The sequence below is a fragment of the Arachis ipaensis genome, chromosome B05 (assembly GCF_000816755.2).
Source record: "Arachis ipaensis cultivar K30076 chromosome B05, Araip1.1, whole genome shotgun sequence".
NCBI classification, from domain to species: domain Eukaryota; kingdom Viridiplantae; phylum Streptophyta; class Magnoliopsida; order Fabales; family Fabaceae; genus Arachis; species Arachis ipaensis.
The window spans coordinates 20553959-20568207 of record NC_029789.2 but is presented as its reverse complement, the minus strand read 5'-3'; the positions used below and the strand labels follow the sequence as shown (position 1 = coordinate 20568207).

General features: G+C 42.9%; 1 protein-coding gene across 1 annotated transcript; it reads right to left on the bottom strand.

Moving 5' to 3' along the window:
* Window positions 12762-13688, bottom strand: LOC107640340. Its single transcript, XM_016343865.1, has one exon. It carries the CDS (start codon window positions 13686-13688, stop codon window positions 12762-12764), a length of 927 nt encoding a protein of 308 aa, XP_016199351.1.

Sequence of the window (14249 nt, the reverse complement as noted above, 5' to 3'; positions counted from 1 at the left end):
ATCTTTATTTTATATTTAGTATATCTTTTATTTATTTTACAACACGTTATCAGCACGAGACTCTGATCAAATTTTTAGGAAGACTCAGGTAACAAATTTTTATTATATCGAAACTCTCTCATCTTGAATTCAATGCTCTTGATATATCTGGAAACAATTATTTATAATGAATATTAGATGCTGAAATCCATCTTGATTCAATGGATCTTGGAGATACCATTAAGGCTAAAAATAATGCATCCCAAAAGAATAAAGCCAAAGCCGTGATTTTCCTTCATCGTCATCTTGATGAAGGATTAAAAAATGAATATCTCACATTAAAAGATCCTGCAGATCTTTGGAAAGACCTTGAAGAAAGGTATAATCATAAAAAAACGGTGATACTTCCTCAAGCCTGATATGAATGGACGCACTTGCGTCTACAGAATTTTAAATTTATAAATGAATATAATTCGGCAATGTTTTCGAATCACCTCACGAATGAAATTGCGTGGGGAAAAGATATCTGATAATGATATGTTAGAGAAAACTTTCTCAGCCTTCCATGCCTCGAATGTGCTCCTGCAGCAGCAGTAACGAGAAAAATGACTTAAAAAATATTCTGAGTTAATTTCTTGCCTTCTTGTTATTGAACGCAACAATGAGTTGTTCTTAAAAAATCATGAAGCGCGCCCAACTGGCGCCGCCCCATTTCCTGAAGTAAATGCGGCAAATTACCCCAGAAGAGGTAAATGGCAAGGTTTTAATAACAAGAAAAATTATGAAAGGAAAATGAATTATGTTCAAAAGAGAGGATCTCACCAGAAGTGGGATAAAGAAAGAAATATTGGACAAAATAAATCAATAGAGGATAAGTGTTTCCGTTGTGGTGGAAAGGGCCATTGGTTACGTACCTGTCGTACCCCAAGGCACCTAGTCTATCTTTACCAGACATCTTTGAAAAAGGATGACAAAGGAAAGGAAACAAATTTTGTTTCAAATGATGCTGAAAATTTCACCACTTATTATGATGTATCCGATTTCTTTGAGGATCCTGAAGGAAATATTGGTCATTTGATCAATGATGGAATAGTTTAATGTGTGAAATTGTTAAGTATCCATGTAAATAAATAATGTAAAGAACTTATTGTTAAGTTTTATTTTATATATATTTAAGTTTTAAAAATGATGTATATAAATAATGAAATATTAATGTTTATACTTATTAATCATTAAATAATAATAGTGATAATGATGAAATTTTAGTATATGATATTATTTTTATGTACAGTGTTTCTTAGAAAAATAATTTCGATCAAGTATTCAATTTAACTATGCATACTACTCATTTTATTATTATATGTCTTTGAAGAGAATATCAAGGATATATAATGAAGATGTATGCTTTGTGGATAGTGCAAGTTCGCACACTATTCTCAAAAATGATATATATTTTACCCATCTGGTGCCAAAAAAATAATGTGTTAATACTATTATTGGCTCAGGCAATGTGATAGAAGGTTCCGGAAGAGCTACAATTTTGTTTCCTGAAGGAACAAAATTTATAATAAATAATACGCTATTATCTACCAAGTCTCTGAGGAACTTGTTGAGTTTCAAAGATATTTGCCGAAATGGATATCATATTGAAACAATGAATAAGGGAAATCATGAGTATTTATGTATTACAACTCATGATTTAAATAAAAAGGTTATATTAGAAAAGTTACCATCACTTTCATCTGGGTTGTATTATACCAAAATTAGTGCAATTGAATCACATGCCATTGTAAACCAGAAGTTTACTAACCCAAATGAATTCATAACTTGGCATGATAGATTGGGTCATCCGAGAACAACCATGATGAGGAGAATTATTGAAAACTCCCATGGACATTCACTAAAGAACCAGAAGATTCTTAAAACTAGTGAATTTTGTTGTGCTGCGTGTTCTCAAAGGAAGTTAATTTTAAGGCCATCACCAGTAAAGATTGGATTTGAGTCCCTTGAATTCCTAGAAAGGATTCAAGGTGACATATGTGGACCTATTCATCCACCATATGGATCTTTTAGATATTTTATGGTCCTGATAGACACATCTTCGATATGGTCACATGTGTGCTTATTGTCTTCTTACAACCTGGCATTTGCGAGATTACTGGCTCAAATTATTCAATTAAAAGCACAATTTCCAGAAAATCCAATTAAAGCAATTCGTCTTGATAATGCTGGTGAATTTACTTCCCAAGCTTTTGATGCTTATTGTATGGCTAATGGAATAAGTGTTGAACATCCAGTAGCTTATGTTCACATACAAAATGGGTTAGCAGAATCACTTATTAAACGCCTCCAATTAATTGCTAGCCCCTTACTTATGAGAACAAATCTCCCAACTCAGTTTGGGGCATGCTATTTTACATGCCGCAACACTTATTTGTTTGAGGCCAACGAGTTACCATCAGTTCTCTCCTATGCAATTAGCATTTGGCCAGTAGTCAAATGTTTCCCATTTAAGAATATTTGGGTGTGCGATATATGTTCCCATTGCACCACCTAATCACACCAAAATAGGATCCCAAAAAAAAATTGGAGATATATGCTGGATATGATTCTCCCTCTATTGTGAGGTATCTTGAGATACAAACTGGAAATGTATTTAAAGCTCGATTTACGGATCGTCATTTTGATGAATCAAAATTTCCAACATTAGGGGGAGAGAATAAGTTTTATGAAAAGGAACTTAATTGGAATGCATCATCGTTGATGCATTTAGATCCTCGATCAGGGTAATGTGAACTAGAAGTTCAAAAGATTATACATTTTCAAAGAATAGGAAATGAATTGTCTGATGCATTTTTCGATACAAAAAGGATAACCAAATCTTATATACCAGCAGAAAATGTCCCAATTCGAATTGATGTCCCAATTGGACAAATTGCCACCGAAGCAAATACACGCCAGAAGTGTGGCAGGCCTGTCGGTTCCAAAGAAAAAAAATCCTCGAAAGCGAAAAGAGGTAAATACTATTCCTGTTGGAAAAGACATATTAGAGACACCTATAATTGTCCAAAATTCTGATATAATTTTAACGCCAGAAGACGTTCAGGTACTTGAAAATTGTGAAAATGACGAAATCTCGATAAATTATGTCTTTACAGGAGAGAAATGGGACCGAAATAAGACAATTGTCAATGAAATATTTGCATATAATGTGGCATTAAATATCATGCATGAAAATAAGGATCTTGAGCCAAGATCAGTTGAAGAATGTCGACAAAGAAATGATTGGCCAAAATGGAAAGAAGCCATGAAGGCTGAATTAGACTCACTTGCAAAACGTGAAGTCTTTAGACCTGTAGTCCGTACACCAGAAGATGTAAAACTTGTTGGATACCGATGGGTATTTGTGAGAAACGAAATGAGAAAAATGAAGTTGTGCACTACAAAGCCCGACTTGTGGCACAAGGTTTTTCACAAAGGCCCGGTATAGATTATAAAGAAACGTATTCCCCTGTAGTGGATGCGATCACATTGCGTTATTTGGTCAATTTATCTGCATATCATAAACTGCATATGCATTTAATGGATGTGGTAACAGCCTATTTATACGGCTCATTAGATCGGGATATCTATATGAAAGTCCCTAAAGGACTAAAGATATCTAAACCATCCAATGAATATTCGCAAGGATTATACTCAGTCAAATTGCAAAGATCTTTATATGGTCTAAAGCAATCTGGACAAATATGGTATAATAGTCTTACTGAGTATCTGGCCAAAAATGGATTCAAGAATGATGATATCTGCCCGTGTATTTTTGTAAAGAAATCTGCATCTGGATTCATTATAATTGCTGTGTACGTTGATGATTTAAATATCATTGGAACTCCTGAAGAGATTCCAACAATTATAAAAACTCTAAAAGAAGAGTTTGAGATTAAAGATCTTGGAAAGACTAAATTTTGTCTCGGCTTGCAGATCGAGCATACAAAAAATGGGATCTTTATTCATCAAACAACATACACAGAAAAGATTTTAAAGAGATTTTATATGGATAAGTCTCATCCATTAAGTACTCCAATAATTGTAAAGAAGAAAATGAAGATATCCTTGGTCCTGAAGTACCATATCTTAGTGCCATTAGAGCACTAATGTATCTTGCTAATAATACACGACCCGATATATCATTTGCTGTGAACCTACTAGCAAGGTATAGCTCCTCCCCAACCAGAAGACATTGGGGGTGGAATCAAACAAATCTTTCGATATCTTCATGGAACGGTGGATATGAGATTGTTTTATCCATATGGGTACAAGTCACAATTAGTTGGCTATGCAGATGCTGAATACTTGTCTGATCCACACAAAGGAAGATCTCAAACATGATACCTGTTCACATATGGTGGTACAGCTATATCATGGAGGTCCACAAAATAGACGATTGCGGCAACATCCTCTAATCACGATGAAATACTAGCGATACATGAAGCTAGTCGCGAGTGTTTTTGGCTGAGGAGTTTGATCCAATATATTCTGTCATCATGTGGACTGATTGATCAGAAGATAGCTCCAACTGTCCTGTTTGAAGATAATACATCATGCATTGCTCAACTTAAGGGTGGATACATCAAAGGTGATAGAACAAAGCCTATTTCTCCCAAATTCTTCTTCACTCATGATCTTCAGAATCAAGGAACAATTGATGTCTAACAAATCCACTCAAGTGATAATCTGGCAGATTCATTTACAAAGTCACTCCCAAAATCCTCTTTTGAAAGATTGGTACATGAGATTGGGATGCGTCGATTTCGAGACATTAAATGATGTCGGCAATAGAGGGAGACTGTATTCTTTTTCCCTTGGTCAGGTTTTTTCCTATTGGGTTTTTCTTGACAAGGTTTTTAATGAGGCAGTCCCCATCACTAAAGGATTTGTACTCTTTTTCCTTCACTAAGGTTTTTTTTCTCATTGAATTTTTCTTTAGTAGGGTCTTAACAAGGCAATAATCCTAAATGGTCATCCAAGGAGGAGTGTTGTGATAAGGATGAGAGATGGATGCCCATTAATGATATGGGCGGCTGAAGTTTTGAAAAAGAGATTTGAGATTAATATAAAGACCAACCTTTAATAAAGGTTGAATTTGTACAGTTATAAATAAGACTTCATAGCCTTACGTACAATATACAAACAATAAAACAAAAATCAATTCTCTCTCTTTCTTTATTGAATACTTCTTTTTCTCTTTATATATATATATTACAACATATAATATTAGTAAATATATATATGAAATATTATTGAGTTAATTATATTAATACTAGAGTCTTTTATTTATATATCTTTATTTTATATTTAATATATCTTTTATTTATTTTACAACACAGTGGACATATTAATTAATTGAGCGTTATATATTAATTAAGCGTTAGTTCGAATGATCTGATAAGTTTTTGTCAAATAAATCTTATTTGTTGGGTTTTAATTTTAATTTTTTTTTTGTTGATCGTTTCAATTTTAAATTTGATACAGCGAATGAAAGCTGCACAAATGGAGAAACAACTTTTTCGAAAAATTTTTTATTATTTTATTTTTAGTNTTTTAATTTAACACTTAATTAATATATAACACTTAATTAATTAATATACCCACAGCCATTTATTCTTGTTGGATAATCCATCATTTTTTAAATAACTAGAAATTATTATAATTACTAACTAAAAATAAACTAACAAAGAATAAAGAAATTTTTTCTCGAAACAGTTGTTTCTCCGTCAGTTTAGCTTTTATTCCTGTATCAATTTTAAAATTGAAACAATCAACAAAAAAAATAATTTAAAATTAAAATCTAATAAATAAACTTCATCTGACAAAAAAAAACTTATCATATAGTTTGAGTCAAAGCTTAATTAATTAATATGCCCAGCCTCATCTATTATTGTTGAATAATCCAATATTTTTGTGTGTACTCGAATTAAAGTTAGTATACTGTACAGTCATTTGAATAAAATTTATTTTTAATCAAAAATGAGTTAGTATTAATGAAGTTTATGTTTGATAATTTTTATATTAAAATAGATTATAATAAATTATATGTTATTTGGATTATATTTATTTTATCTATATATAAATTTAAATAATTATAATATTACTTTTATTTTAATTTAATCTTTCTAATGAGATTAATAGAATTACAATATGAAGGTGTTCGGTAGGTCGGGTACCGGACGGTTCGGGTTGGTATCCTGGTTGAAGAGGGGGGAGATCTCGCCTGGTCGTACGTCACCGGGTTGGGGTAGGCGATGTCCCGAGCACTTCGCGTGAGGAGGGGAGTGTCACCTGCAAAGACACGTCGATGCTCTAGTCAGTGATATGTACAGGCGAAAAAGGGGTATGTGGGATGTAACGTACTTGGGGGAAGGGCTTACCTTCCCCATATATACCATGTCAGAGATGGGCCCATCAAGGACAGGCCCACCCTCCTTGGTGCCTCCTTCTCACAGCTAAAGCGTAGCTGGCAGGGACACGTGTCCGGGTCGGCGACTGAGCGTCTCGCTCCCGACCGTCCGGGTCGGGTGGTGCTCGGGTCAGGCCGTAACAGTGCCCCCAACGCGTCAGCAATGATCGTGAAGGTGTTTGGTGGCGTGTTATCTCTTATTCCGTGTGTTGTCGCCAGGTCGGCCGCCCATGGAGGGGACGTGCCTCTTGCGCGCGTGACTGTTTGTTGCTGAGGTGACCGTTTGTCGCCTCGTTCCTCGCGCGGAGCATTAAATGCTCATAATGGGTTGGAAAATCCTGTGCGCAAAGACCATTTTGCCCCTAGGCCTTTCGCGCTTCCTGAGTGGCAGTTTTAAACAGTTTTGCATTTGTTTTCCTTTCCCACTCTTGCTTCTCCTATTTTCTTCTTCTTCACTCCCAAATATTCCAAAGCCTCGTTCTAGCATCCTTGTGCATCTCTCTTTTCTTCCAAGTTTTCGCAACCAATTCAGGTAATCATTGATCCCTTCTCTTTTCTGCTTCAAGGCTCTCTTGTCTTTACTGTTGGTTTTTCTGTACGTTTACTATTTGTGCTTGCTTCTTGTATTTGCTGTTTGTTTGATTCGTATGATAGATAGTTTTAGTGTTAAATAGGTGCGTTAGGGGGTTACCATTCCACGATGTCCACTTTCTTGACTTGGATTGCGCCTTAGCCATACTTGATTTTAGTTTTTGGGTAGGTTGAGTATAGTTTCTGGGTTTTTCTGAGCTCCCAGCCTGTCAGACTAACCGAGTGGTAACCCCACTGTAGGTATGCCTCGCGTCGTCTCACGAGCTTCCACCTCCACCGTGGGCTATGACCCATACGCCTGGGTTGTTTCCGACTTAAAGGACTCTCCAAACCAGATGGCCGAGGAGGAGCTGACGGAGTTCCGACAAGGCGAGTATCTGTGCGGAGGGACAGACGAGGGGGCTAATTATGATGTTTTCGTCCCTGCTCCCAGCGAGCGGTTATACGAAATTAATTTCCACTCCCCCCGGGTTGCCGACTGAATCTGGTTTTATAAGGCCATGTTCACCCAGGTGGGAGTTTGTATCCCGTTTTCCTCTTTTTAAATGGCGCTTCTTAATCGGATATCCGTTGCGCCGTCACAGCTGCACCCCAACAGCTGGGCTTCTATCCGTTGTTTTGAGATGGTATGCGAGTATCTGGAGCTGCCGGTGTCTGTTGATGTTTTTCTCTTTTTCTTCAACCTTACAAATCCTTCCAAGGAGGGGAAAGTGAGGAAGGGGTTCATGTCCTTCCGATCTGCCCAGGGTCAGAGGATCTTTGGCTTGTTCGAGGACTCATATCATGTGTTCAAGGATAAGTATTTTAAGGTGCGTCCAGTTAAGGGTCGCCACCCCTTTTGGTTGTCGTTGGAGGGGGAACGGCTTATCCCGACGTACTGGAGTTTTGGGGCTGGGTCTAACACCTTTATTACTGTGACGTATAAGGGGATGTCTGCCGCAGACAAGAGAATTACCGACGTGTTGTGGGCTATTTTTGGGAAGAACCATGTGAACCCCCACCTGCTCATGGGTGAGCGGGAGGTCGCTAGGAATTATATTTGTGAGCTGCTTTGCCTTGTGTTTTTTGCATTGTGATCGCTTTTATTTGGTTTTGCCGGCTTCACGACTAACACGTTTGTTTGTCCGTTGCAGTGGAGATGTCGGCTTCGGTGACGGGGCTTGAGGGTTTGTATAAGACCTTCCTGGAGGAGAGTGATGAGGAGAAGGCCGACGAGAAGGTTGACAAGAAACCGGAAAACCCTCCAGAGGAGAAAAAAGATCAATCAGTGCCTTCACCTCGTGACACCGAGATGTCCGACAAAAACTTTGCCGGGCCGCATGCTTCCCCAGTTCTCGAGGAGACGGCCGGCATCGGTCATTCGTCCTCCTCCCGACAAGAGGATTCTGACTTGAAACTTATCCCCACTCCCAAGAGGCAGAGGGCGTCTTCCAGCCCTGAGGGGACTCTCACTGTGATGGAGAGGAAATTTGATGCTGGAGCTTTCATCGACTCCCAATTGATCCCCGGCATGGAAGATCACTTCCTTGGTACCGAGTTGGCGGGACAGGCGAGGTGGATGTATCGCACGCTGCTCCGTGGAGCTGTGATAGCTCGGAAGGCCGAGTTCGAGTTGTCGGAGATGCAGTCACTGCGAAGAAAGCTCGAATCTGCTGCCACGGCCAACAATGAATTCAAAGTTCAAGTCGAATTGCTTCAGGAGCAGCTGTCCGAGGCGGGGGAAAGGCTCAAGGCTGCTGAGGAGAAAGCTGTGTCTGCCGAGGAGAAGATGAAAGCCTCCGATGAGACCGTGTCCCGTTTAACCGAGGGCGAGATGACTCTGGAGAGCCAGCTGAATGCCGTGCAAGGTCAGGTAGTGGCCTTGAAGAAAGAGCGTGACGAGGCCGTCTCATTGGCTAAGGCTGTTCAGGCCGAGGTTGAAGAGCTTAAGAAGAAACACAAGGCGACTAGAGAGCAGGGAAAGAATGCGATCTTCATGACTGAGGAGGCCCTTAAGGCCCAGGTGAAGATCGTAGCTCCCGACTTCGACACATCAGCGATTGGAGTTTTCAAGACGATCAAGGATGGAAAGGTCGTTGACATGCCGAAGAAATGAGCTCTTGTGCCTTGTGTTTTTGTATGGATTTGTGGTTTTTGTTGTAGAACTTGTTCATATTGTAGAATTTTATATTGTTATACTTTAAAAGTCGCTTGGTCGGCTTATCGTTACCGTCGTCTTTGCCTCTGGTATTGTTTTTAATTTGTCGTGTTACCGTTTTGTTGGTGTGAGCTTTGCGCTCGTGTTTGTTTACCGTTGTATTGGTAGTTTGTCGGAGCCAGGTCGTGGCCTTTTATTATCGCTGTAGCCATTTGTAATGGCTTTGGTTTAGGTGGCTCCCGGGGTAATCAGTCCTGGGGTGCCGTATTGTGGTTCCGTTTAATGCGTCGTGGAACTTGTTGTCGTGTGATGTTTAAGTAGGAAAAAGAATAATAGAAATAAAATTGGTAGAAAAGACAAGTAAAGATTAACCGTTAATTAAGCAAGTCTGTTACCATAGTAGATACAAAGGTAAGCGATTAAGCTCATTACATCGCCCGGTCGGCATGCTTGATCTAGGGGTAAAACCTTCTCAGGTTGCCCGCATTTCAAGTTCTCGGGACCTCTCTTCCATCGAGCTTCTCCAATTTGAAAGAACCCTTGCCAATCACTTCTTTGACCCTGTAGGGGCCTTCCCAGTTCGCCGCCAGTTTGCCTTCTCCCTGGGCCGGTAAGCCGATGTCATTGCACCGTAGGACAAGGTCGTTCTCTTCGAATTCCCTCTTGAGCACTTTGGTGTTGTAGTTCAGGGCCATTCTTTGCTTTAGTGCTACTTCTGACAGGTGGGCCTTCTCCCTGGTCTCATCCACTAGGTCCTTTTCTACAGCTTCTTCCACCCCCTTGAGAAGTAACCGTGGACTTGGCTTGCCGATCTCTATAGGTATCATTGCGTCTACCACGTATGTCAGGCGGAAGGGGGTTTCTCCCGTGGCGGACTGCTCGGTTGTACGGTAGGATCAAAGGATAGAGGCGAGCTCATCAACCCATGCTCCTTTCTTGTTGTCTAGCCGTTTCTTGAGGTCCAGTAAGATGACCTTATTTGCAGACTCGACTTGTCCGTTTGTCTGGGGTGCTCTACTGAAGAGAATTTCTGTTTGATGCCCAAGCCGGCGAGGAACTCCACGAATTTCTTATCGGTGAACTGCGTTCCGTTGTCTGAGATGACGACTTTCGGGATGCCGAACCGAGTTATCACCTGCCTCCACATGAATTTTCTACAATTGGATGAGGAGATAGTGGCCAGTGGCTCGGCCTCTATCCATTTGGTGTAATAGTTGACGGCGACTATGAGGTATTTGACTTGCCCTGGGCCAACCGGAAAAGGTCCCAAGATGTCGATTCCCCACTGTGCGAAGGGTCGGGAGGCCGTCATCAGGCTCAGTTCGGTGGCTGGTGCTTTGTGAAAATTAGCGTTCTCTTGGCACTTCACGCATTTTTTCACGAACTCCTTGGAGTCTTTCATCATTGACGGCCAGTAGTATCTAGCTCGGATGAGCTTCCTTGCTAGGGCTTTGCCCCCGATGTGGTGACCACAGCACCCCTCGTGGACTTCTCTGAGCACGTAGTCCGTCTGGTCGGGGTGTAGGCACTTTAGCAGAGGTTGGCTAAGCCCTTTTTTGAATAGTTGGCCCTGTATCACCGTGTATTTGGCAGCCTCCCTTCTTAACGCTTTGGCTTCCTTCTCGCCTCCAAGAAGTTTGTCGTTTTGCAAGAAATCGGTGATGGGGTCCATCCAAGAGGGGCTCATCTTGGTCAGGTGGAGGGCAAACGCTGGCTCTTTCGTGATACCCTGGATGAGGGAGCGGTTACTGGTTCCAGGTTTTGTGCTCGCTAGCTTGGACAGGAGGTCTGCCCGTGTGTTCCTCTCCCTTGGAACGTGTTGGATCGTGACCTCCTCAAACTGTTTGCTTAGTTCTTTAACCTTCTCTAAGTACTTCTGTAATAGCGAATCCCTAGCTTGGTAGCTTCCATTCACTTGCGACGTGACGATCTGCGAGTCGCTGCATACTTCTAGCCTCGTAGCCCCGACTTCCCGGGCTAAAATCATACTGCCTAGGAGGGCTTCGTACTCCGCTTGGTTGTTCGACACTGGGAACTCAAACTTGACCGATTGTTCGTAAATGACCCCGGTTGGACTTTCTAAGATGATCCCGGCGCCCCCGGACGTCTGGTTGGAGACTCCGTCAACATGGAGCTTCCACTGTGTGCCCGTGTCCTCGGTTGGGTCTCTGGTTACTTCCACCAGGAAGTCTGCCATTGCTTGAGCCTTGATTGCATGTCGAGGCTCGTACCTTAAATCATATTGGGACAGCTCGATGGCCCAGGTCATCATCCTTCCCGCTAGGTCGGATTTTTAGAGCACTTGACGAATTTCCTGATCCGTTCTTACGACAACTTGGTGACCTTGGAAGTATTTCTGTAGCCTGCGGGAAGAGGTTAGGAGCGCTAGTGCCAGTTTCTCCAACTTGCTGTACCTAAGTTCTACTCCTTGTAGTGCCTTACTCACAAAGTAAATTGGTTGTTGGGCTTTTGCTTCTTCCCGCACCAAGACCGCCAGTGCTTCCTCCGTTACAGCCAGGTACAGGTAGAGTGGTTCTCCAACCACAGGTTTACCGGGCACAGACAGTGTTGCCAGTATCTTTTTGAAATGGTTGAACGCTTCCTCGCATGCCGGGGTCCATTCAAATGCTATTCCCTTTCTCATTAGGTTGAAGAAAGGTAGGGCCTTTGCAGCCGACGCCCCGAGGAAGCGAGATAGCGTGGTGAGCCTTCCCGCAGTCTCTGGACGTCTTTGACGCAGCCCTGGCTCTTCATTTGGAGTATTGCTTGGCATTTTTCAGGATTGGCTTCCACCCCCCTTTGGGTTATCATGAATCCTAGGAACTTCCCAGCCTCCATGGCAAAGGCGCACTTGAGAGAGTTGAGCCTCATGCCGTGTTGTCGGAGAGCCGCGAATACGCTTTCCAGGTCACTTAGAAGGTCTTCGGGTCGGGTGGTCTTGGCCAGGATGTTGTCCACGTAGACTTTCACCGTTTTGCCAATGATGTCGCCGAATATCTTGTTCATCAACCTTTGGTATGTGGCCCCTGCGTTCTTCAGGCCGAAAGGCATTACCTTGTAGCAGTAGATTCCCCCTGGCGTTATGAATGCCATTTTTTCTTCGTCTGGCCGGTGCATCGGTATCTGATTGTAACCGGAATAAGCATCCATAAAGCTCAGATACCGGTACCCCGCCGCTGGGTCGACGACTGCGTCATTGTTGGGTAGGGGGTAGCAATCCTTGGGACATGCTTTGTTGAGATCGGAGTAATCCACGCACATCCTCCACTTCCCACTATGCTTTCTTACCAAGACTACGTTTGAAAGCCAGGTCGAGTAGTCAAGTTACCGGATGAATCCTGCTTTGAGGAGGCTGGCCGTCTGCTTGGCCACCTTTTCTGCTCTTTCCTGTGACATCTTCCTCCTCCTCTGAGCCACCGGTCTGGCTTCTGGCTTGACGGCCAAATGGTGCGACATGAGTTGGGGGTCTATTCCCGGCATGTCGGCCGGTGTCCAGGCAAATAGGTTGCCATTGGTCCTAATCAGTTCGATTAAAGGTTCTTTCAGCTCGTGAGGGAGGTTTCTGTTCACGAAGGTGAACTTTTCCTCCGTGTCGCCGACTCAAAACTTTTCTAGGCTCCCTTCTGGTTCGTGTCTCAGCTTGTCGCTGACTCTGGCATCCAAGTCAGCGAGGAATACTCCTGATACTTCTTTGGATTTCTTTCTTAACGAGAGACTGGCGTTGTCGCAAGCGACTGCCGTTTCCAGATCTCCTCTTATAGACCTTACTGATCCTTCTTCAGTTATGAACTTCATTATCAGCATCCTCGTACTGATGACCGCCCCTAGGTCGTTGATGGTCTTCCTCCCTAGGATGATGTTGTAGGCCGTGAAGTCTCGTAGGATCACGAACTCTGCCATTACCGTTCTTCTCTCTTGGCGTTGTCCCACGGAGGTCGGCAGGGAGATTATCCCGTCCGACTTGATAAAGTGGTCGCCGAGCCCTACAACACCGTGCTGGTGAGTCTTTAAGTTGGCGTCCTTTAAACCCAAGGCGTCGAACACATTGCGGAACATGTGGTTCGAATCTGCCCCTGTATCAACAAGGATCCACTTGACGAGGCCGGTTCCCACTCTGGCCGTAATGACCATGGGAGGGCTTTCCGCGACCTCGTCGAACCATTGGTCGTCCGAGCCAAATGAAATGGATGGAAGCTTCTTGTGGCTTCGCGCAGAGGATGTGAAAACCGCCAGGACTTTGGCGTCTTTCTTATGTGCCGACTTGGACCTGGGCGCCACGTTTCTCGCCGTTACCACGTTCACTATGGTAAGGCCGTGGTCGTGGTCCTCTGGCACTTGGCGTCGCTTTGCTGCCCGGGTCTTGTCTTCGCCTTCGTGATCTCGGTTCCGTCTCCTCGGCTCCCTAATGAGGTGGGAGAATTCGGATAACTTTCCGTCCCTGATCGCTTGCTCCAGTGCGTCCTTCAGGGCGAAGCAATCTTGTGTCTTGTGCCCGTAGCCCTTGTAGTAATCACAGTAGAGGTTCATATTCCCTCCTGTTCGTTCCTTCAGAGGTCGGGGCTTCGACAAGATCCCCTTCTCGGCTATTTGTTAGTAGACTTCCATAATAGGCGCGGTGAGGGGGTGTAATTGGTGAACTTCCTGACACGAGAAAACAGCCTGGGAGTTTTACTCGGACCGCCGTCCCTGGCGTGTTCTTTTTGTCTTTCACCGCTCCCGTGATGCCGGGCTTGATTGTAAGTGGGTTTCCGTTTGTTGACAGCCACGACCTGACTGACTTCTTCATCGTTAATGTACTCCCTGGCTACACATTGGTTCTCCTGCATTGTCCACACTGGCTTTGTGGTGAGGTATTTTCTGAAGTCCTCATTTAGGAGTCTGTTCGTCAGGCACAAACTTGCGACCGAATCCGTCAGCCCGTTAATCTCCAAGCACTCATCGTTGAATCGGTCTAGATATTTTTTGGTCGGCTCGTCGGATCTCTGGGTCACTCCAAGTAGATTGATTGGGTGCTTTGCCTTTGTGATTCTGGTTGTGAATTGGGCTAGGAAGGCGCGGCTGATGTCCGAGAACCTGGTCACCGAGCCC